This window comes from Epinephelus moara, chromosome 10 (genome assembly GCF_006386435.1).
Source record: "Epinephelus moara isolate mb chromosome 10, YSFRI_EMoa_1.0, whole genome shotgun sequence".
Taxonomy (NCBI): domain Eukaryota; kingdom Metazoa; phylum Chordata; class Actinopteri; order Perciformes; family Serranidae; genus Epinephelus; species Epinephelus moara.
This window is the reverse complement of record NC_065515.1, coordinates 34,777,050-34,802,985: the sequence shown is the minus strand read 5'-3', so window position 1 is coordinate 34,802,985 and position 25,936 is coordinate 34,777,050. Positions and strand designations below refer to the sequence as shown.

General features: G+C 40.5%; 2 protein-coding genes across 4 annotated transcripts in view; one reads left to right on the top strand and one right to left on the bottom strand.

Moving 5' to 3' along the window:
• lrrc41 (leucine rich repeat containing 41) overlaps nt 1-12,493 on the top strand; it is a 23,952-nt gene extending 11,459 nt beyond the window's left edge. Inside the window, exons 7-10 of the mRNA XM_050055675.1 lie at nt 2,582-2,680; nt 6,442-6,570; nt 10,261-10,333; nt 11,232-12,493. Coding sequence (XP_049911632.1) covers nt 2,582-2,680; nt 6,442-6,570; nt 10,261-10,333; nt 11,232-11,451 — 521 coding nt within the window. The 3' untranslated portion in view covers nt 11,452-12,493. The remainder of the gene's footprint in view (nt 1-2,581; nt 2,681-6,441; nt 6,571-10,260; nt 10,334-11,231) is intronic.
• Nucleotides 12,485-25,936, bottom strand: part of arhgap39 (Rho GTPase activating protein 39) — a 230,110-nt gene continuing 216,658 nt past the window's right edge. For all 3 annotated transcript variants that reach the window (XM_050055662.1, XM_050055660.1, XM_050055661.1), the window contains 4 exons: nt 23,434-23,633; nt 21,908-21,999; nt 21,464-21,633; nt 12,485-19,835 (listed from right to left, as the gene is read on the bottom strand). In XM_050055662.1, the coding sequence (XP_049911619.1) occupies nt 19,641-19,835; nt 21,464-21,633; nt 21,908-21,999; nt 23,434-23,633 (657 nt within the window). In that variant the 3' untranslated portion in view covers nt 12,485-19,640. The remainder of the gene's footprint in view (nt 19,836-21,463; nt 21,634-21,907; nt 22,000-23,433; nt 23,634-25,936) is intronic.

The following is a 25,936-nucleotide window of genomic DNA, read 5'->3' as shown; positions in this document are numbered from 1 at the left end:
TCTTTGTGAATGTCCCCCACATTTTTGAATGGGTTTTGTTTCACAATCCTCTCCAGGGTGCGGTTATCCCTATTGCTTGTACACTTTTTTCTACCACATCTTTTCCTTCCCTTCGCCTCTCTATTAATGTGCTTGGACACAGAGCTCTGTGAACAGCCAGCCTCTTTAGCAATGACCTTTTGTGTCTTGCCCTCCTTGTGCAAGGTGTCAATGGTTGTCTTTTGGACAACTGTCAAGTCAGCAGTCTTCCCCATGATTGTGTAGCCTACAGAACTAGACTGAGAGACCATTTAAAGGCCTTTGCAGGTGTTTTGAGTTAATTAGCTGATTAGAGTGTGGCACCAGGTGTCTTCAATATTGCACCTTTTCACAATNTTCCCCATGATTGTGTAGCCTACAGAACTAGACTGAGAGACCATTTAAAGGCCTTTGCAGGTGTTTTGAGTTAATTAGCTGATTAGAGTGTGGCACCAGGTGTCCAATATTCTAATTTTCTGAGATACTGAATTTGGGGTTTTCATTAGTTGTCAGTTATAATCATCAAAATTAAAAGAAATAAACACTTGAAATATATCAGTCTGTGTGTAATGAATGTATACATTATACAAGTTTCACTTTTTGAATGGAATTACTGACATAAATCAACTTTTTCATGATATTCTAATTATATGACCAGCACCTGTATGTCGTAGAGACATGAAACTTTGCACAGAGATATCTCTCCTCATGAGGAACAAATTTGCTTCAAGGACACATAACTTCCAGTTATATAGATTTTCCGCCATTTTGAATTTTTTGAAAAACACTTAGAATCAATCCTCTTCCTTCTGTGGCGATTCGCTCACTCTAGAATAGTCCTTCCTTGGCTTTGGTGATGTGGTTGCCTGCTAACATCAGTCTAATGAGCTGCACCTGTATGCTCAGCTTGTAGGTGGTAGCTCAGACTCAAAGTACTTTGGTGATATTTTAATTAATACACAAGGTGCATATTACTTTAAAATTCTCACTGAACCAACTTGAAGTTTTTTAAAAATGAAAGGAGCCATTCAGAAGCTCAGTGGTGTCTTTATTTTCCATCACTCTGGCAGCAGGAAGCTGCTGCGGCGGGTTGACTACAAGTAAGGGTGCATTTAGGGGCAAAATAGCAGCACGCGATTAAAAAAAAATAAAATAAAATGTGTCCTGTTCAGACCAAGGGGAAGCTGGCCATCCCCCAAAGGCAGTGATAGGGGAAACATGCCATGGATCAAAGTCATTAAACTGTCATGAACTGGCATCCTGTGTTCTATGAACATAAGAACATATGTCTGGTGATATCCTAGATTTTTTAAGTGTTATGTGCGTATCAAGCCTGATCTATCTTATTCCTGTTTTCCATAGAGCTCCATTGCTGTCTGGAAACTATTATTAACATATCAGTGAGCCACACTGTGTCACTGGGTGACATTTTTTTTTCATTACCATGAACACATGCACTGCAGTTTATTAGATTCAGTCCTACATACACCATCCGGCTGCCCCAGATTCTCTTTAGAGCACCAAATGTTGATTAATGCACCACTGCAAATATTCCCAATCCAATCTTGTTCTCCGCTTTGAGTTTCTCTTGTAAAAGCTACAGTGGCCTGCTGTTTTAGCAAATAACTAAGCATTAAAAAACACTCCAGTTACATTTCTGAGTTGTTTTGACAGATAAACGTCTTCAGAAGGAAATGGTAGACTTGAAAACAAGAGCCACAGACAGGGACGGGAGGTCAGAAAATATTAAAATATGGACTAACACGTAGCTGTTTTTCAATCTCTTCACTGGATTTGTTGATTATTATGAAATGGCTCAGAGGTTGAGTGGGTAGTCCACCAATTGGAAGATCAGCAATTCGATCCCCGGCTCTTGTCTGCATGTCGAAGTATCTTTGAGCAAGATACTGAACCTGAACCCCAAAATTGCTCCCGATGATGCTTCCATCGGTGTGTGAGTGAGTTAAAAACTGAGTAGCAGGTGGCACCTTGTATGGTAGCCTCGGCCACCAGTTTATGAAGGTGTGTGTGAATGGGTGAATGTGACTTGTAGTGTAAAAAGCACTTTGAGTGGTCGGATAACTAGAAAGGCGCTATACAAATGCAGGTCCATTTACTACCTGTTGAGACATGGATACATGTGAACCAAATTATAGTTGGGCTGATACAGGATTTTTTAGGCTGATACTGATGGCGGTATTGGGTAGTTTAAAAATGTCAAAACCACATATCAGCTGGTAGAGGTTTTTTTGTTAAACATTAACATGAAACAATCTTGATACAGATATTATACTATTCATTTATATCTTTATTTGTGTGACCAAGATATGTACCGAGCGGAACATTTTACAGTTGAAAATTTCTCTCTGGTGGACAAACTAAGCATTTCTGTACTGTAGTTAGTTGTTACTCATTTGTTGACATAAACACAGATACTGTACATCTACAATCAGCTAATATCTGTCTGTCCTGCCCTCATATCAACCTGGTCAATTTACCTGTCTAACTTTGAACCAAATGTACTCTGAAGTGCTGTTTGTAATGACATGTGTTTAACCTCTAGAGTCAAATCACTTCTTGAGGAGTCTCAGCTTGGAGGATATGAACCTGTCTGATTGTCTCCCTCAGATCCTCAGTCTACTGAGAGACTGCAAGTTGGAAGGTAAGAGCTCTCAATGCCAACAGATGTTACAAGTCTTTTCCTAAATGTAAACTTGATCCCAACAGGTAGGAAGAAGCACCACACTTAGGAGTGTAATGGTACACAAAAATCTCGGTTCGGTACGTACCTCGGTACACAAGTCACGGTTTGGTTTTTTTCGGTACAGTAATGAAAAAAATAGACAACTATTAAATATCTTTTACTTATTGGTAACCTTATTAAAACATACCACCACAGCAGTTAACTCTTTTTACACAATTTTTGAATGAAACAAATATATATAAAATCCTGCTTTTTCACATTGTTTGAATGAAAATAGAAATATAAAAGTGAAAAATAAAATCCTGCTGTTTTTTTAACACATTTTTTGAATGAAAAATATAAATATACATTTCTGCTTTAACAGTTTTACTCAATTAAAATAAAAAGTATAGTGCAGCTGGTCAGCTTTAAAGCCTGCTCAGATTCAGTTTTACTAGGAACTTACTTAGCTTTCCCACTTTGTTAAAGTGCAGTAAACAAAACATGCTTATATCTAAAGTGCAGCTTAAACAATTTTACTCAACTCCAATGGCGTTGGTTATTTCTTTAGCGCGATGGTCAGGGAAACGCTCTTTCTTTTTAAACGACGACGATATCGTAGTTTGCACCAGATTGCTTTTTCTAGTCGTGCCGGTTAACGTTCAAACTCGGGTGGTGTCGCTTTAGATGCGTTAGCATGTTAGACGTGTTTCCAAGTACATACCCGACCGCTGTTCTGCAGTGTCGGCACACTGCTTTTGTCTTGTCCACTTGTTTATTTCCATCTTCGTATTTTACCCTGAAACCAAAGTGTTCCCAAACGGAGGACTTAAGGTTTGCGGGTGGGTCTTCAGGTTCGTCAGGCTCACTTGCCATGTTGTCAAAATGCGAGAATGCGCTGCACAAAGTGAAAGCGGAGATTTACGGGACTCGGTCCGTCACTCAATTATGTCCGTCGGGGAACTAGATATTTTAAATGGTTCGGCTCGCAAAAACGGAATTAAAATAAAACAAAATAAAATAAAATAATATCCTGCGCCCAATAATTCGGTACAGGGTTGTGCCGAACCGAAAGTCGCGTACCGAATGGTTCGACACAAATACATGTACCGTTACGGCCCTAACCACACTACAAGTATGCTGCTGTGCATGCAAGGTCAGCACCTGTTTTGCAGTGCACATATATGAAATGTGTTCTTCATACATAGGCCTCAGGTTGTAGTATGTGTAGAAGCACATGCACTAGTCTGCCACTTTGTGTATTGAAATATGAACAAACCGTCTTAGAGTTAGACAAAAAGCTGCAGAGGACAGGCTCTCACTGCGTTTTCCTTAACCCACACACCTCCAAAATGTCTTCAAGGTAAACACCTTACTGAGCCATGCAGTGGAAAAACACTCGCACACTTTGGGTGGATGCCTTTGTTATCATTTTAGGGAAGGTGTTAGTATTTTTTTAACATATTTTTTGGGGCATTTTGCCTTTAATGGACAGGACAGCCAAGTGTGAAAGGGGGAGGGAGAGAGAGAGAGAGGGGATGACATGCAGCAAAGGGCCACAGGCTGGCCTCGAACCCGGGCCACTGCGGCAACAGTACATGGGGCGCCTGCTCTATCCACTAAGCCACCGACGCCCCGGGAAGGAGTTAGTATTTGACAGGATTATACATAACAGCATTAATAATAACTTAACACTGGTCTCATGGAATGTAAAGGGTCTTGGCCATGTAATTAAAAGGGGTTGCACTTTCTCTCAACTCAAATTGCTGAAGCCAGACATCATTTGTCTTCAGTAAGAACAAATTGGATTTTCTCAGATCTTTGAAGCACCTTTTACCTGCAAGGCAAGGGGTGTTGCTATTCTTTTTCGTAAAAATATCTAAGGTTGGAAATTAGCACCAGCCACCAGCCAAATGCTGGTACAATGTGCAAGTGGCTGCTAGATGCCAAATATTGACAATCCTTATGTTTTTTTTGTTTTTTTTAAGGCTTTTGATATGATACCAGCTTCCAGCCCCAGTGTCCTTATTGGAGGTGATTTTAATGGTAATTTAGACCCAATCTTGGACAGACTGTCTACAAAACCACCTCCATAGCCTCAGTGCAAATTCTTAATGATTTCATCAAAACAAGAAACATGGTTGATATTTGGCAACTGTAACATCCAACTGAAAAATCTACTTTTTTTTTACATGCATGTCCCTAGGTCTTACAATATGATTGACTATCTCCTGATGTCTTCTGAATTAGTACCCAGCATTACCAAGTCTACCTACCATGATATTTTGATAACTGATTACGGCCCGGTCTCCTTTCACTTTGACAAATTCAAAACATTTTAGTCGATGAAAATTCATGACATTTTCGTCAACTTTTAGTCATTGTGTTTTCTATATGTTTTTTAATCTTTAAACTACTCCAGTGTGGCTAATTCATGTATCAAAAATTAGAATCAAGGTGACAGGTTGTACAACTACAAATAATTTCTACACACATCGAAACTGTCATTTCTCCAGCAGTTTTTTGACAGGTTTAAGGGGTAATTTACAAGTTATTTACTGAAGTTTGCCAGCCAGTTGCTCATGCGGCATTTGAAGATAATTGCAAACATGGGTGTTTTGGATTTCAATGTGCAATAATCCACCACTAACATTTTTGCCACATTTTTTTCCTCAGTTTTTATTGCCAAGATCTGTTTTTAGCTCATCATCGTCTCATTTTTTTGTGGAAAGTAGTTGGTTGACGAAAAATTTTCATCATAGTTTTCGCGAACAAAATTAACACGGATTTGAATCATCTACAAAATGTGAACTTAATGGTCATCCGTTCATGTGTGTTATGTTATGTATATTGAAAGGAGAGTTGTAGATCCTTCCTCTTGCAGTCTGATTCCAGTAAAATTAAAAAAAAAAAAGTATATGTAAAATACTATCCATTGCAAACGTGTCAGCAGCCTTTTAGTAAAACCCAGACAGAAACATTTTGAACTTGGAAATTAACCAGAGAAATTATGTGCAAGTCAACTTAGAAATGAGCAGGCTAATCAAGCCATCCACAGCCAAGCCAAACCCCCTCTGTCTAGCTGTTTTCTGTAAATGGTACTGTATGCTTTATATATAGTGTGTCTGTTTGTTATATTGTCGTCAAATTGTAGAAGTCAAAAATAAAGTAATCAAAAAGAAAAACACTCACACACTGCCAACATGGTCATTACCTAGTGTGACTACCTTGGAAAATCCTATTTATTGTTAACAGAGTCTGAGTTGTCAGAGTCCAACACATAGGGACTTTAAACCAGTTCATAATGAAATGTAGTTTTGGCGGTGGCTCTGTATATTTACTGCTGTTCATAATATGACCTGGAGCTCAAAGTAAGAAATAAGGCATTAATGTAAAGTTCTCAAATTTGATCATTTTCAGAGCTTGCAGTGCAGAAGTATCACTTAGGGTTACAAGCATCATATATATAAGCAAATATGTAAGTGTCTTCTCGACATAATAATTAAGGCCTTTGTCCTCTGAGTAAGGACATAGTTGACATTACAGGGTATTTTAATCTGCTGTCATTTAAGCAGATACAGTATGCTAAAATTGCTTAATGCAGCTTTAAAGCACTTTACGCTCAGCGTTTCTTTTCAAACTGGAAGGTCTGAAACTGAATTCAGTATGTTTTATGAATTTCCTTGCCCTGAGCCCAGAACAGAGGGGCATTCTTTACCCTTCTCTTCTCACTATCTCAGAGCTGCAGCTGAAAGACTGCCGCCTTCTTGAGAAGTGGAGGAACAAGGAGGAGAGTTTGCAGCAGCTGGTGGCTGCTGTGAAGACGGTACCTTCTCTCCACACACTCAGCCTGGCTCAGAATCGGCTAGGTAAGCAAACCCTTCACATCTTTCCACTAAGAGACTCATTTCAGGGATATATCAGTAGTAACGCTGCTGGACTCTGGGCTGACACCCAGCATGATCGGTGGATCAGAGGAGCAGCTGTTGTTGAGTGAAAGCAAACTGAAGTGCACTCACTTTCACTGCCCCTGCTGCTTTGCTGCTCCATCTGTGGAGCAAATAATAACCAGACGGTATTCCAATGGTGCACCAGTTCAATGGTCCAGCTCCAAAAATAGAAAATCAAAATGTGGTGGCAGATGCTTTAGTCATGGTGGGTCACCACAATTAAATTAATGTGTGGCAAACCCCGCTGTACACTACCTGTTCAACAGCAAACAGCAGACAGATAGTGTTAAAGACTAGCTGTTGAAGACAGTGGAGCTTTGAACTGCTATGGACACATTTTTTTTTTTTTTTTTTAGGAGATCAAATCTAAAAGGAGAGTGAATATTGAATTTACACTTATCAGATGGACAAAAAACAAATGATCCTAATGTTACTCTGTCACACTTCAGGTGATAACGTTGTGTTGTGTTCACAGCTTGTTGTCCTTGCCAAAATATCAAATTATGCCGATTTAAACTGTCTACTCCGGATAGGGATTAACAGAAAAAGTTTTGTTTTTTTTAAATTGTCTGAGTTTTCACTCCGTCCCAACAGTACTGATGGTCTTTTTTATTTTTATTCAAAGCTTCTATTGTGGTTTTCAAATGAGGCTTATGTAAAAAGTGTGCGCATGGGACACCGAAGAGGATGACTCAATAAACTGTTTCCTGCATTTATTCGCTCCTGCAGAAGACATAAAAACACATTATTTGCCTTCTGGTCTTTACTCCTGCAGCTCTGCACCCCCAGCAATGCCAAACAGCACTGTCCAGATTTCTTTTCTTTTCTTTTCTTTTTTTTTCTCAAATTTCTCAAAATACATATGCATTAATTTTTTTTGTTTTACATTACAATATGCATCCAACTCATTATACACATCACAAATCAAGAGTTTTAAAATTTAACAGGAAAACATTCGACCTACAATCAATTTTACAACAAATCTCCTCAAAACCATAGAAAAAAATCCATATACAAGAAGAAAACAGTGCCACCTGTTGGACAAAGGAACACAGAGAGTGGGGTGGAGCGACTAAACAGAAACAACAACATTTATAATGTAACAAAGAAAAGCACATACCTGCAGAAGACATAAAAACACATTCTGGTCTTTTCTCCTGCACCTCTGCACCTAAACATGCGAACACGCACAGTGTTTACACTTGGAAATGCAAGTTGTGCTACGTAGGTTACATGACACAGGGCGGACTGCCCTAGTGCAAATCGCGCCAAAAAAAGAAGCTAGAAGCATCTAAAAATGTATCAAAACAACACAAAACAGCTTAGTAGCACAATACTATGCAACAGTGAACAATATGCACCAAAGATTTCAACATAAATGGCTCAAAATCCAAAGAAAATAAAACTAAATCACAGCAGCATTTTCTCATACAACTTACCCCCAGCAACGCCAAACAACACTATGAGGTAGTGATGTGTCGATCGCGAACAAAACGGCTCTCAGAGCCGGCTCTTTGAAGTGAACGACGGGAGCCGGCTCCTGATCGGGAGCCGCTTCGTTTTTTTTTTTTTTTTTTTTTTTCTGTTCAAGCCGCACGTGATTGGTCAATATGTGTGGTGTCGTCTGTGTGTCCGCGGTAAGCCGAAGGGGGAGGGGCGGGGGTTACAGACACACACAGCACAGTGAGCACATGAACAGGAGGGAGGGAGACAGAGAGAGAAAGAGAGCAGGCGCTACAGAGAGAGGCAACATGCTGAAAAGGTAAAAAAGTTGAGAAAATGAATACAGCAGGAAAAGCAGTAAAATTTGGAATCATTTCAATTACACTGACAATACAAGGGCAGAGTGTAGAGTCTGCAAGATTAAAATCTCATATCCAAACAACCTGCACAGGCACATGTATGAGAACTGTTCATCCATCAGTGCACTTGGAAGAAAAAAGACAAGCAAGTGAACCTGCTATTAATGAAGGTGCCAGTGTGTCTACTGCAACTGCTGTTGCAGTTTTAGTTATATTCTGTTGTGTGATTCTGTAAACTTCTCTATGTTGTTTCATTGTAAATAGTTACAAGTTTAAGATAGTTAAGTGTTGAATAGTAAAAAGCTAAAAGTTTAAAATAGTTAAAAGTTTTTTTGTACTTTAGAATTTATTTTTTATAGCACTCTGTAGAGTATATAAAGCCATATAAATAATAAACATTTGATATAATGTATTTTTTTTACATTAGTAATTTATTTTACACATGATTTTACATTATTGTTTGGTAATAAATTAATTTAAGCAACAAAAATCTGAGGAGCCACTTGGGTACCGAAAGAGCCGGCTCTTTTTAGTGAACCGAGCCAAAAGAACCGGATCTCTAAAAAGAGCCGGAATTCCCATCACTACTATGACGGCAGAATGGAGGGGCTACGGAAGCCCAGGAGGTACGGAAAGGGCAGAGTGCAGGAAAGTCATTTCCACAGGAAAAATTGATAAAAAGATAGTAAATGAAAATAACTCATTGTGATAAAATTCCCAAATAGTCAAAATAATCATAAAATGATAAATTAAATAAAAAAATACAAATTGGAAATAATAATTAATAAAGTGCATTTTTAACTCCATTACACTTAGAATCTCTGTTGCCATAATTACGATGTCATCACCCTTAAAAAAAACCTCTCTGGACAAAATCTGCAATTTGAATGAATTGATTCATTGGATTGGATTAGGGGTTTTTTGTTACAAAACAGATGCGCTCTCATTTTCTGGCTTTGTGCAGGCTCACATCTCAACCGCTTCTCAGAGGTGTAACTGCGACCTCAAGTGTTTATTTATACTTTGAGTCTATTTTTTCAACAATACATGTGTAAATGCAAGGTTGATGCCCAATGAAAAGGCACTGAATAAATATATTGATATATGTCTCTGGACAGAGTCAGAGAGCAACACACTCTGTTCCAGTTTGTAATCCCAGACTCTCCGTTCATTTTTGCCCAGCAACGTGGAAGCAAGACACAGGAACTTCTTGGGTCTTGAGGAGCTGGAGTGTTTATTGATGGACAAACTGTAATCTACACTGTACATTCACTACTACTAGACAACTTCAGTCACTTTGTCTTTGTTGCTAAACCAGACACTCATGCTACTCTTATAACAAAAGCATTTGCATCAGTGTTGATGGAAAACAGATCAGGAATATATAAAGTGCACACTGCACAGAATGTTTGGCTGCTCCTTTTGTTGCATGATGCTCTGAAATTCATGGCAGGACCAAACTGTTGGACAGTCGTTCCAGTATCAGCATGAATGCTGTCATCAAGCAAGCGCGACACTGACACAGCTTTAAATTCTACAATTAGTAAAGAAGTCACAATATGAGATTAACCTAATTATTATCTGCAGCTAAGCAGGAATACAAGGTTTAGCAGGATGAAGAGAAATGCAAAAAAAAAAAAAAAGAAAGCTGTGCAGCATTTCACTGCTGATTTAGGATTTGAATGTCATTGTTATGAATGAAGCTTCAAACTACTTTTATCTGTGCTATTGGTGTATGTCTAAATCATGAGTAACTTTGAAAGCAAATGTTTCAATTGTGTATTAATATGACTGTGTGTGTCAACAGCTAGAAACGTGTGTGTGCTGGCAGAACTGTTCTCGGGATCCTCACCAAGCTCAGTGAAACGGCTCGACATCAGGTAAGAGCTGCAGACAGTGGTCTAGATAAGAAGTCTTAGTTATTAGCTGATGTACCAATGGGTCAAATAGCATTTCAGTCATTTCCAAGTCAGCTGGGATACAGTAAAGACTCAGCACGTAGGCTCCTGTCCTGATGTTAAAGTTAAAATCCTCTACATGTTGTTGTGACTGAAGAGCTTAGCATGCTTTTATTGTATTTACTGCTAGTCAGCAGAGTCCTGCACAGGTCTGATTATGAAGACCTGCTCCTGAACTGGCACCATGACGTCCAATACCACACCATCCCCACCACCCACACATATGATCAATTACTACAGCAGACCGACCCGCCAAGACAAGACCCATAGCCCAAACCCAAAACACAAATCCTATAATAACCATGCACTGTTCAAATCATTTGGTTAGGCAGCACTTTTAAAGTGATCGTTTTGGGAAGTTTCATACAAACAGATATAATATAGATAGCCTAATATAAAGTGCTCAGCCAAAACATTAAAACCAGTGACAAGTGAAGTGAATGACCAGCTGACCACATCTCTACAGAAAGATGAGAGATGTCCACTGGTCATCCCATTACAGTATAATGTTCTGCTGGGAAGCCTTGGGTCCTGGCATTCACATGGATGCGACTTGACATGCACCACCCACCCAAACACCGCTTGCAGACCAAGTACACTCCCTCAATCAGAGGGAGATCTGGCTAATATTGACGCTCAGTTGACGCCTTTAGCTCTTGTTCACATTCCTCTTGCCATAAGGGGGTGTTCTTGGTCTGTAAACGTGTTTGGGTGGGTGGAGTGTGTCAAGTGGCATCCACATGGTATTCAGTCTATATCGAATGTTTTTTTACCGACATTATATCATAAGTTGCATGTGCTGCGTTTTTGCCCTGAACAGCTCCAATTTCATTCAGCCTGCTGAGCTGCTGGAATTTGCTAAGAGATTAAGGACACACCATCCACCACACCGCTTGACCCTTGACCTCAGGAAAAACCCAGGGGATCGAGACCCCGACACATGGAACACTGCACTGAAGAGGCTCCGCCCATTCTGTGATCTGCTGGTGGAAGGATGGAATTCCACTGACACGATGGCAGACTACATCAGTAATATGTGAACAAACACACCCTGATGAAGTGAAAGGTGGCTGTTAAAAGTTAGCCCTTTATGTAAAGTTTGTCATTTTCTCTTGAACAGAAGACTGTTTGAATTCAGTTCAGACAGTCGCAGATTCCAATGACAGGTGTTAATTAAGTTTTAGAGGTTTCTTGAACCACACCTGCAGCATGACTCACCCCCACTTTCCATTTGATGCAGTATAATTCTAAACAGTATGTGTGTGTGTTTACAAACTGTACTGAGCAATGAGATGAAAAGCAGAGAAGTGGATGAAGCTGTAGAAGTGCTTTTACAAGTTCTTAATTTATTGAAATTTTGGTTTTCTATGATAACAGTTATGGTAGAAAATACATTGATCAGCCAAATATTAAAACCACTGACAGGTGAAGTGATCTGATTGAGCGTTCATGAGGCATGTGGGTACCCCAGATATACCCCTGATCCACAGTGGGGCCTCCTTAGATCACACTTGTCTCTGACCTGTATAGGCATGGAAACAGGATCTCTGTGGGTGTTCTGTGGAATCTGGCATTGGAGCATTGGTGGCAGATTCTTTGAATCTTGTGGGTTGTGAGGTAGGGTACCAGCAAATCCCAAGAATGTACCAGTGGACTGGGATCTGGGGCATTGGACGGTCAACACCTCAAGCTCTTTGCCATGTTCCTCAGGCCATTGCTAACCAGCATGGCACATTGTCCTGCTGGGGGGGGGTCAGTGGCATCGGGGAGTGCCGTTGCCATGAGGGGAGGTAAGTGTTTGGGTGGGTGGAGTGTGTCGAGTTGCATCCACATGAACATCGGGACCCAAGGTTTCCCAGCAGAACATTGCACTGTAACAAGATGATCAATGTTACTCACTTCACCTGCCAGTGGTTTTAATATTTATGCTGATCAGTGTACATTAGTTTTGCAATTAGTTGTGTGACATATTTCATGACTTCTATGTATGTTACATTCATGAAATGTAACCTTTAATTTGTTCTCTTGTATCACAGTGCACAGTGTCAGAGTTGGAAATAAAAGAGTCTCCCATTAGTTTGACATTTGAATCATTTATTAAACCAACGTCCGTTACACTTCCAGAGTCGTCCCTTGGACAGAGTGTGAGTGACAGTGGACATTAAGATACAACTGAAAAACCTGGAGGACTGACGTCAAAGTGAAGAGCAGTTTCACAGCAGCTATCTCACACCTTCTCTTCATTGTCATTTTCTTTACATTAGACGAACAGCATCGACACTGACTACCAAATCATCATTAGTAGGAACCAAGTAGAAAAAAAACAAATCAGAAAAACAGATTAAAAGACCTTAATCTTGTTCTTAGTGGATTTTTAAAGCTAAATACTGTCACAATTAGTTTATGTAAATTCAGTTTGTTTTCCTTGTATATTCTCATATTTTAGTAAATTCAAGTCGTAGAGAGTGAAGACCCCATGTCTGCATGCTAATCGGTTGATTTGTTGGGTCTATCTACAACCATCTCGTACATAAAACAAGGACACTCTCACAAACACACACCACTTACACACTCATACACACTACCGCAACATTTCAGCCTGGCCAGGCTATCTCCAAGGCTTCTCATTTACTGTGATTTTACAGGAAATCAAATAAACATTTGGCCATATTTATACTCCATTAAGAAGTCAGTTGTCAAATGAGGGACAAGTTTGTTCTGATGATTTTGTCTTATAAGCTCGCATGTGTTCATTTGAACAGGGACAAAGTACAAAGAACGTTAACCTCACATAAAACATGGAGAGATGTAATGCAGCAGATTTTAGCAAATTTCTATTTTCCACTTGCAGTTCCTGGCAAGTAGCTGGCTGACTTTAACTGAACTTTATGCCCTTTTTAAAGTTTCTCGAAGATTAAAAACTCAAATCAATTGAGCATGTTGACAGCTGCAGTGGTACAGGATAGTCTGCTCAATGTTAGCTTCCCATCCTCTATCTGAGGACTCCGGTTTACTGACTTGTAAGTGCACTTCACACATTGTATCTTGTTAGTTAGTAACCAACTCATCTGAGGGTCACCTGCCTGATGTGTAGAGTTAGGACAGTGTTTAAACCTGGCAGCCCCACTGTTACCCCTTTTCTGCCAAATGAGCTCTGGTTCTTGAACCGGAGCCGTTCAGGACTCTTGGAACCTTGGTGCTATCTAGGGAACCAGCCTGTGTTTCCACCATAGACTGACAAGTTTGGCACTTTGACCATCACCATCTTAGTTTTGTGGGGCCAGAAGTGACCTTATTTGGACGAGAGGATGGAGCTGGCTTACAGCTTGCAGCAACGCCTCGCAGACAGCCTGTCACTCAAACAGCCCCGCCCTTAAATATGTGTAACTTTGGGCCTTAATAAAATGTAAATGTGTGTGGGATCCTGCCCAAAGACAGTTGTCATGAATATTGAAATTAGTTATAGAGACCAAAACTGTTTTTTGTACCAGACTGTAAACATGGTTATTTCTGCTGTAAAGTCAGACATGTTAACAGTGACATGAAGGTCTATGGGGATTGACTCTGTTTTGGATCCATCCTCAAGTGGACATTTTATGAACTGCAGTTTTTGGCACTTCCACATTGTCTTCATTTGGTTGCTGCTTTGTTTTCACCAGTTTTGATCAGAACCACTGTAATCAAGGATGTGTCATCAATAGAGAGCGTTGCACAATAAAAGTAAATTGTAGTAGCAAGATGGCACCCATTGATTGCCTGTTACCTTTTGTTCTATCAATGAGACCACCAATGATTTCTTGCTAAATGTTCGTTATTGTCTTCTCCATCCTCTCATTCCAACCTGTAGAATGTGACATGTGCACTGATGTCATCACGGTTTGCACTTCAGGTTAACAAAAAAAACCTGCTATTATATTTTAAGAAATACCAGTCACTCTGTGAAGTTCAGTCTCAAAGGTGTTATTTTTTACTTTGAAAGCAATGTTAATTTCATTGAGACAAACCTCCTGATCCTGCTTGGGAAATTTCATATACACAAATCCAAATCTGCAAAATCATCCCCTGTTACAACATTTTTAAATAGATTTTTTAAAAATTAATTAAGTCTTTTGAATGTGAATAACAAGAAAAGTATACTGACCATACATCATTATAACCTGCTATTTGGTAATATTCTGCTACTTGATTTTCAATGCTGTCTCTTAGTTTTGTTTTTTTATTCCTTACTGTTCAATTTCAGTCTTGTCACTTGTCTTTCTGACAATTTCTGCTCTCCATGACATCTGACTTTGTATTTATAATAAAAGCTGAATTTAAAAAAACAACTATTTTTTGGTTTCAGCTTGGAACCAACATTTTTAGGTCTGAACCAATCTTTTTTCTTGTTGTTGTCAAAATGCTCTAAACAAAATTAGGTGCGAGAACCGAAACGGAAGCTGTTCCACGTTGGTGTAAAAAGGGTTTATGAAGACAGGAGGACGCTGGCATAATGTTTTTCTTGCATGTAGCAGCTACTTTTAGTCTTAAGAAAAAGGTGGGTGGTCTCAAGTGGTCCTACTGTCTGAGAGAAAGCTGCCTCTCTCTTTGCACAGAATGTTTGTAGCATGGTTCAGCTGCAGATGGTGATGCAGCTACTGTAGACTGATGGCTGACTAATGCAACACATAATCTCAGCGACACATCACAGAATCTTCTCTGCAAATCCCTGGTTTGCCCAGAACTTAACTGTCAAACTGGTCCTCCAGACAAACCACCTCTTTTTGGAGTATACATGCGACTGACAGTTACAGATATCGGGGCTTAAAATCACTTTGAATGGATTATGGGTGGACATGATGTATTTAAATTGCCACTTTTAGACCTCGATCAGTATGAAGAAAATTTACACTTTAACAAGACTTGGAGAAAAAAAATAAATTAATTAAACAACCCCCCCACCCTGTTACATTTACGTCCATAGCAATTTCCACTGTTACTTATGGTGCTTTTTCTGCTCGTTACTCTATATACTTATTTTTACATAGTCTGTACAGTGTCAATGTACATGTTATCTATGTGGAGTGTGTATGTCAGAGTGAGTGAGCTGCACATCGCACACACAGCGACACTCATCACAGTCTCTTCACAAAGAAAAAAGGGTCATTTAGCCATTTGTGAGACTGAGTGTCATCTGGACCTTTAAGGTGGAACGTCAGTGCTTTTCCAGGATGGTCCATGTGTGTGTGTGTGTGTGTGTGTGTGTGTGTGTGTGTGTGTGTGTGTCCATGGGCCATTCACAATCATCATTTCAGCTGTGTCACAAAAAACTCCAAATGAATTAAACCGGTACAGCGAGACTGACACAGTCACACATCAACAGGTATGTGCCCTACCATACTGAAAACTACAGTCGATTGCTCATCCACGCTATCATACACACACTCGTGCTGTAACAAAAACACACACACTGGAGCCTACAATACAATATCTTGAGAAGGCATTAAGGAAATCTCCTCAAATAAATATAATAAATTAAATTATATAAAAAGAATGGGTTAGAAAACATAGAAATTCTGTTAAATACAGCAAAATCTCAAATGAATACATTAAACAACAGTACTTGCTCAGAGACAAAGACCATATGAATGCAAGAGACAGGTACATCTTGTAAACAATGACAGACAGACAAACAGACAAGCAGGTAGACACATTCACAAATCATTAGTGAGCAGAAAGGCCTGTTGGGGCTCCGTGATGGTGGTGGACTTGCTTTGTGGGCTCAGGTGGGGTGGGAGGATGGGCCTGGGGGGGTTATTGTGGGAGAACTGGCACTTCTCAAATCCCTCCCAGGATGAATGAGCATGCTGATCTGTGTTTGAACACTATGTATGGGGCCTTATTGGCAGTGCTGCTATCATCCCTACTGCTGGATGTGTCGCTCATGGATTCAGGAGGCTGTGGTCAGCAGCCAAAGTGACTGGACAGCACCAAATACTGTGGCAGAGTGGACAGTCACCACCAGATTTCCTCAAGATGATCTAATGCTAAAGAATATAAAACTGTTGTGAGATCAGTTTACATGTTTCATTCAAAGACAGGCCATCATCTGCCAGAGCCAAGGCAAGTGTTGCTGGCTTATTTCCTGTTAGCACATGTTCAGCCAGTAAGGAGAAACTAAACTGGCCTTCCATGTGTTAAGTGATTAGAACATGGACACCAAAATCCACCTGGACCGTGGTTACTGTCTCCAGTGCTGCATACCAGATAACTATAGCAATTGCTGGTTTGTACAGTATTTCACAATCAGTATAATGTAATAGCACTACTCTTACTGTAGTGTGTGTACAAAATCAAGAGTATGGAACTTTTGAAAAAAGTAATTTCATATCTCCTTACAAATGACATTTTAACTCATGAGCAAAAAACACACTGTAGCTTAATCTCATACACTCAGAGGTTTGTCTGCTACAGTTTTTCACACTTTGGTAGGAGCAGTAGCAGTAGGCTTATGATCATTCTCTTAGTGTTCCTGTGTTTTAGCATCCACCATAACTGTCACTTGTGGGTGGCTGCAGTGTCTGCCTCTCAGCAAGATTTAGCATGTAAATTAATCAACACAAGCTACACCTTGAAAATGAATGGATAAATCAACTTATCAAAAATTAATTCTGAAATCAACACTTTCTCATTATGAGCTGATGAGCTTCCATGTTATACTAAGGCTTGCAGTCATGACAGTGTCTGTTACAGGTGTCATGGTGCTGACTGAAACTCCATAAAACAGGATTGGACAGCCTGCTACAGTACAGTCCACTGTAAGAACAATAGAACCTTTCGTCTGCAGGTGTTTAACAGCCTGCAAAAATATTTTATAACTAACATTACTGCCTACAGCTGGCAAGAGAGAGTACAGTATCAGACTTTTCTATAGACTAGACTTTTGTAAATCTAAAATCTAATAAGACTCAATTTCGTACTTTTTTTTTTTTTTACTTTTCAAGACTCTGACTGAAATAACTTGTGACAACCCACTCTGACAATATAATGTGTTGAGTATGTTTTGTTTAAATACCTAACGATATATTATACAGGATTTTCCTAAAAGAAAACTATGTATAGACTCAAACAGAAGTAATTTCTCTAAATCACCACTTATAAGCAGGCCCATACAGAATCAGTGCCCCAGAACTCCACAGATTTTCCGCAGATTTTCAAAATATAGATGCTGCCAGTAAAACTCAGAATGTTGTCACTGTCCCCTCCACCTCCTTGTGCATGTGTGTGACAATTGTGTGTTGTATTCAGATAGCTTTAAAATCAAAGTAAGTGGTGTAGAGAAGAATTGCCAAAATAAGACTTGCTGTTAATAGACTGGCAAATTAATTTCTCTCACTCTGCTCTATATTGAACCGTCCAATTCAATGGCCATGTGTCCCACATTTTGTTTGATTGACTTTTCCAACAAATGTTTATATATTTTGTTGAAGTATTTCTGATTAAATAAAATTTGATTCAAAGTTTCTACTAAAATTCACCAGGTAGTTCTTTTAACCTGCTTTTGGTCATTTTAGGTTTTAATGTATTGTGTAAGGTTATTTTTGTTCAAAAACAATTGTTATCATAAATGAATATTGTTTATCACATAACGAGCAAAAAAAAAAAACATTGCACAGAATTCCACAGATTTTCATTTTAGATCACTGCTGCTTTGGGCCTGCTTATAACCCAGTAGAATGGTGTTGTGGTGTATTTATCTGCAGAGAATCTGCCTTCTGTCTAGATTTTCTTGTTTTCTGGGTTTGGGAAGTTTATGGGTGTGTACTCCCACAGCACTCAGGTGAGATCATGACTTTATAAAAAGGTAGCAAGCAGGTGTTGGACCGTAAGCAGCAGGCATCCAACAGACACAAATATAGCCAGGCAAAATGCCAAACGAGAATGAATCTGAGGTTGGCTTTAACTTTCACTGGCGAATGTGTTTGCAAACAGTAATAGACACCCTGCATAATATACTTTTAACATTTCTAGAATGTACTAACAATTTGAGCAAAGTCTATGCTTATTTGTCCATGAACCCAACATGATGGAAGCGTTAAAACCTTGAAGTCCAAACAAAACTCAGGGTGATTTAGTGTTCATGTTCTCCTCACTCGATGGCTTAGTGACCAACAGGGCTCCCACCTTATCCCTGTCTTCCTTTACAACTACACTTGTTTTAAGTCAGGTTATTGGCAGGAAACACCTGACTAACAGGGTGAAGCTATGTTTCACATTAAATGTTGTGTCTTGTTGGATGTTTTCTCATTTAGACAGCACAAGCTTGCCATCTTGAGGCTAACGGGAGCCTCTGTGTTGAGTTCTCAGCTCCGTCTAAGTTGTGGCAGTGTGACACACGGGCCGTTAAAATCTTGCCAGATTAATATGATATATTAAAATACTGATGGAATTGTGCAGTTAGGCTTTATATCTTGTGAAAATCTGGTGCTATGAATGCATTGTTTATGTGTGAGAGTCTTGAACACCTGTGGCAGAACTGTGTGTGTGTCATGTTAATGAATGCATCATTCACCTCGGTGATAAATCTTGCTGTGTGTTAATATGGTATTGTACACTGCAGAAGGTGGAATCTTGGAGCAAGACTTTCAATACAAGTGTGTGCATGTACTAATATGTGTGTGTAATATGTGTGTCTATTTTGTATGTGACGGTGCGTGTGTGTTTAAGCAGGGGGAAACAAAGCAGTCAGTTCATATAAAACAAATAATTTGGATGTGAAATGAACCTTTGCGGTCCTGAAGTGTGAGTGTGCCAGTGAGTCTAACATGAATCCAACTGAATGATGAGATCCCTGCTAATTCCTTCATACTGTATGTGTATACGGTATTATGTATGTGAAGGCACACACAGTACTGTTAGCATATGAAAACCTTGGAACTCCAATAGTGGTGTTTTTCTCATGTCAATGTCAGTTCAAGGACTATGTCTACAGAAATAGAAAATACAGCTGGTTCAACTCAAAATGTACAGTGGTCAAACTCCAAAACAAGGCAGTTTTGTTAGTTCCAGAAAAGTAAACATGTTGGAGAGGCAAGGTATTCACCCAGCAGCAACAATGTGTATGTATGATGTTCCTGTGCTGGGGGAGTGTGTAGGGGCCTGTCATGAAGTGGGTTAAAGGGATTGTAGGGGAAGCTGGGGGTAAAGTATGGATAGTTTGTGTCTGTGTGTGTGTGTGTGTGTGGTGGGGGGGCTATAGGATTCCATCCATGAAGCTGGTGTCCAGCCGCTGGATGAGCACCCGGATGAAGGACATCTCCTTGCGGGTGTTCTCAAAGATCACCCTGGGGTCGTCGGACTGGCAGCGCAGACAGTTGGGAGCCATGACCATGGCCAGATTGTTCACATCCATCTTGGTGATGGCCACATTGGCAGGCTGGGCAAATACCTGAACACACAATGTACAGCAGAGTATTCTAAAGGTTGCCTCAAGACAGATTTAAGACATTTAAAGACATTTTAATGGTTCCTGTTGTGGTGTTTAAGATGCCACTTTAGCAATTTTGATCTGAACCTTAGGTATTTGCCCAAGGGTAAATTTGGTATTTTTCAACCTGGACCCTATTTTCCCATTCCCTATTTTGTGCTCATAAGGCCCCACTCGTAATTTCAAAAATTGGTCCAGTATTGAGTGAGAGCGCAGCAGCTGGGAAACAGACCCCAATGTCAAAACTTGCGTCTTGTTCTCATCGTCAATTTACATTCACTAGAAGTGCTTGTTTTTGCCTATGGCATGTTCAGATTATTATTCTAAATGTCTGACATCATTAGGAAAGGATCCCTACAGAGCTTGACTGTTTGTTAAAGAGAAAGGTCCTTTTTGTTTAACCAGAAACAGCCCTAAAATTGCCATTGCCATAGCTCTGTTTAAATAAACAGTAATTTTAGCGTGCATGATATGCATAAAAGATTATATTGTGAATATTGTGGCAAATAATGAAACAGCAATATGACTCATGATTTTGTGGGAATGGTTATTTTTTTGCATTCATTTTCACTGAAAAAATATAAATGTCATAATGATGTGATTTTTGCTGGGATCTGTACAAAACAAGCATGTTCCCTTACATCTGGAATGTGATTTGTAGACCAGGGCATCTCTGTACCACCACAGTGCTTTATATATAAAGGTATGCTGTGATACATTTTGTTTATATCAAATTATCACAGCTCCTGCAATATAGATATCGCACTAATTGTGATTTTGATTATAAACTAAGCACAAAAAGTAAGGAAATTTGTATATGGTAGATTATTTCTTTGTTGTAACAATGCATCTTGGCAATAAATCTTATACCATGTTTATTTCCCTTTTACATGGTGCCACATTTGTAAGGAACATGTATTTGTGGGATGAGCAGCAGAGCTGAGTATGTGGGTTGCACCCATGAAAAATTTGACAAATCCTCTCTGCCAATGCCAAACAGCTTTTTGCTGTTGCTATTGATTCTTGTTTAGAGCTTCTGGTACCCCCAGGTGCTGACAATCCCCAAGAAGACTGTTTCCTCATCCTGTCAGCACTTAGGAACCGTATGCAGTCTTCTACAGATTTGCAGTCAAGGTTTGCAGGACGATATAGCTGACGGCTCTCTGCCTAGACAATCTGGAACAGCCAGTCTCCGGTCCCATAGAGAGGAGGCCTGCCATGACTGCCCTTCACCGCTAGGCCTGTTTGCGCTGGTGTCTGCAACACGTTTACTGGAACCTGAACATGTGGAGGAAGGTTATGTTCAGCGATGAGACCAGATTCTGCCTACAGCAGTTGGATCGTAGGATCAAAGTCTGGAGAAGACCCGGAGAACGCTTTGCTGATTGCTGCCGTCTTTGGGTTTTTTGGACAGTAATTTGGGTGAACTCACCCTTTAAATGTGTCAGAAACATATTAATGCATGGAGAGAGGTGTTTTTTGGGAATGTGCTTGTTTGATTGATTTGATTTTGATTGTGACTTGATTACATTTGCTTTAGGATTTAGTATAGGCTGTGTAAACCGTGCGTGTCTGTCTGTGTGTGTTACCTGTAGGAAGCGGATGAGGTAGCAGAGCACCAGTTTGTTGATGTGTGGCAGGCCCAGCACCACATTAACAGCTGCCTCTGGGTTATCATAGTGACTGATACACTCCTCATAAAACTCATGAGGGATCAGTGGCTCCTCCAGCTCCCTGTACCAGAGCTTCAGCAGAGACGCTGGGGACACAAAGACACAGAGGCAGCATGAGACCGCCTTGAAAATACATCTAAAACCTATTCAATAATCAAAGGAAGCCATCTGAACATTTACTCTGCTACACTAATGTTACACTGCATGTGAGGACTCAGTGAGTGATTCTGCTCATGTCAATGACACCAACTTCCTGTACATGACAGCTATATGAAAGCAGATCAAGGTCTGCAGAAGACCAGCAGAGATCTCAATGTGTTCATGTGTGCTCAGTAGTTCTCTCCAACAGTTTGTGTTAACCTGGGATGTGTGGGTCTTCCAGTCCTGTGGGGATCTTCCATTGATCCACTTGCAGCTTGAGGGCATTGACTTCATCTATGTCCCCTGGTACCCTGGAAGTCAAAGGTTACAGGCTGGTTACATTTCAGCCCCTCATCTTTCATCCCAGTCTCCTCTTCTTTATATATCTTTAAACCCTGGTTTCTGATATGTCAGTAATGTGTTTGCAACTTTCCACTGCTCCCAAGTGGCCAAAAATAAAACAACAAAACCAGAACTACAATTATCACCTTGTGGTTGTATGCCTCCATTGGATACTGAATGGCATCACTTAATTATTTTTATTCTATTAGAAATTTGTGTAAAATTATGTCATAATTAGTGTATGAATTCTTGAGTTATGACCAAAAAAATGTTTTGTGAAGTCACAATGAGCTTGACCCTTGACCACTAAATTCTAATCAATTCATCCATGTAGTGGACATCAGTGCCACATTTGAAGAAATTCCCTGAGGGTGTTCTTGAGATATTGCATTCATGAGAATGAGGCAGATGCAAGGTCACAGTGAGCTTTACCTTCGACCACCAAGATGTATAATCAGTTCATTATTGAGTCCAAGTGGATGTTTGTTCCAAATTTGAGAAAACCCCCTTAAGGCGTCCTTGAGATATCTTGTTCACGAGAGATGAACACGATGAAAGCAAGGTCACAGTGACCTTTGACCACCAAATTATAATTAGTTCACTGTTGAGTCCAAGTAAAGTTTTGTGCCAAAAAACCCCCAAAAAACATTCCCTTAAGGTGAGATATTGCGTTCACAAAAATGAGATGGACAAGGTCACAGGAACTCTGCCTTTTCAACCACCAAAATCTAATCAGGTCATTGTTGAGTCCAAGTGGACTCAAATTCCCTTGAGGCATTCTTGAGATATCGCAGTCACGAGAATAGGACAGACTTGCGAATGGACGGACAGACAGCCCGAAAACATAATGCCACAGCTATTGCCAGTGTGGAGGCATAAAAATAGTTTTGCATGTAGTTTTGTTGGAATGACGTGTATGGACCACTGCAGGCAGCAAACAAACCTTGAAGAGCTAATCTAGCAATACAACAGTTTAAAGCTCAGCCAAACAAAGTGTGTGCTGACAGGATTCATCATTGTTGTAGTAAAGAAGACTACAAAAGGCAGCCAACAATGTTGTCCAACACTGGCTTTTGTCTTCCACATCATGTTTCCTGTGAATCGCTTGTGCTTGGGGACGCAGTTTAAATGGAGCACAGGAGAGGCAGACACAGCCAGTAAAAATTAAAAAAAATATATAGGTGCAAACAATCATTTCTTGTTACTTCACAATGTGGAACCACAGTAATTGCCAGACCAGCACTTCCTCTCTGTTATTTTGACTTTGATTCATGACAACTGCATTACCAAAAATCATTGATACACTTTATGTAGAGCAGGATTCAACAGTTAGAGTCAAGGGCGTCAGTTCTTCACACTCATGATGGTCATGAATTAAGGCTTAATAATAATTCTCCACTCACCTGAAGATGCCCTCTGTCTGGTCTCCATTGAGACCCAGCACCTCTTCAGAGAGGCGAGTCTGCACCCAGGGCAGCTGGCTGTCCGGATACCTCTCCTTCTGGAGCGCCATCACCTCATCCAGGGAGGAGCCAAACATGGAGGGACTGAAGATGGCATTCCTGGCGTGCTTGATCTCCTCCAGACTAGGCTTCTGCAGGCCCTGAACACACGCAAACACACACACACACACACACACACACACACAAGAGTTCATGTTAATACAGCAGGGCAGGTGAGCAGTAGGAGGAGAGGACAGTGCAGTCGAATATTCAAATGTCAGTGAGAAAAACACTTGTCCATCCACAGGACACGCAGCTCATTACTGTGCTGTCAGAGGTTAGCAGGTTAACACCAGTCAAACACTGTAGAGTCTTAAAAGTGACAAATGATCTCTGTCAGGGAGCTGCTGAGATTCTGGCACTACATGTTACACAGGCTCTGAGCCAAGCTGCTGCCTGCCTGCCTGCCTGCCAACACACACACACACACACACACACACACACACACACACACACACACACACACACACACACACACACACACTCATATGTGACATGTACAATATAACCATGGATATGCAAAGTCAAATTAAAATTAACTTTATTTGTATGAATGTTTAAGTTACATTATTGCCAAAGCTAAATTACATATTAATAAGTTATATATGTTCAATACAGGACAACTAAATAGACAGTTATAAGATAACAAATACATGTTCATTCATTCATTCATCTTCTAACCGCTTCATCCTCTTGAGGGTCACGGGGGGGCTGGAGCCTATCCCAGCTGACATCGGGCGAGAGGCAGGGTACACCCTGGACAGGTCGCCAGACTATCGCAGGGCTGACACATAGAGACAAACAACCATTCACGCTCACATTCACACCTCCGGTCAATTTAGAGTTATCAATTAACCTAGTCCCCAATCTGCATGTCTTTGGACTGTGGGAGGAAGCCAGAGTGCCCGGAGAGAACCCACGCGGACACGGGGAGAACATGCAAGCTCCGCACAGAAGGGCTCCCACACCCGGGATCGAACCGGCAACCCTCTTGCTGTGAGGCGACAGTGCTAACCACCACACCACCGTGCTGCCCAAATACAGGTTGAATACACAAATTATTTTACAGATGTAATCCCTCAGAAACGTTTACAACTTAACTTTTTCTCAATGTGTGGCAACAGTCCACATATTTTGCAGGTAATATTTCACGTTCCACATAGAAAGTACAGTTTCTGAGCATGAGGGAGACAGATAAACTCAGGGTACAAATTATTTATTTTTTCAAAGAAAACTTCTCATGACTGTCCTCTCCTTCCAAACAACTACAGACCCATTTCCAACCACCCCTTTCTATCAAAACTACTGGAACGTGCTGTTGCTTTACATCTCAAAGCCACCTCTCTGCCAATAACCTCTATGATTCATTCAAGTCTAGTTTCTGTTCCCACCACACCACTGAAACTGCCCTCCTTAAAGTCACAAATTACCTTCTCCTCTCCTCTGATGCCAGCAATCTCAACATGCTCATACTACCTGACCTTAGCGCAGCTTTAGACACCATCAACCATTCCATCATTCTCTCCTGCCTTAAAACCTGACAGAGCACTGCACTCTCCTGGCTCAAATCCTACCTCACTGACAGATGTCAGTTTATCAGCATAAACAACTGTAAATCCCCCACTGCTCCGCTCTCCCATGTTGTTCCCCAAGTTTCAGTTCTCGGCCCCCTCCTTTTCATCCTGTACAGTCTTCCCCTTGGTCAAAAAATCCGGCGTCAGATAATCCAGACTTCAGTTTCACTGCTTCACCAACGACATGCAGCTCCACATCTCCAGCAATGCTGTCACTGCTGCCACTCACTCTACCCTCACCAACTGCATCACTGAAATAAAGTCCTTGCTTCAAACCAACTTCCTTAAACTTAACTGTGACAAATCAGAAGTCATCATCATCAATGCCAAATCTCTTCTCAAATCCACCCATGATTTCTCCCTCTCCTTAAATGGCTCCACTGTGCTCACCTCCCCCCATGCCCATAACCTTGTTGTCATCTTTGATCAAACCCTCTCCTTTTACAACACACATCACTAAAACAGCCCTCTTCCATCTCAGAAACTTTGCCCGCCTCCATCCATCCCTCTCCTTGTCAGCTGCAGAGACTCTCATTTATGCATTCATCACTTCTAGACTGGACTACTGCAATAGTCTCCTTCATGGTTCATCATCAGAAACACTCAAGAAACTACAATACATCCAGAATTCTGCTGCTCGTCTTCTCACACATTCCCACACCTGTGACCACATCAATCAATCAATCAATTAATTTTATTTATAAAGCCCAATATCACAAATCACAATTTGCCTCACAGGGCTTTACAGCATACGACATCCCTCTGTCCTTATGACCCTCGCAGCGGATAAGGAAAAACTCCCCAAAAAAAACCCCTTTAACGGGGAAAAA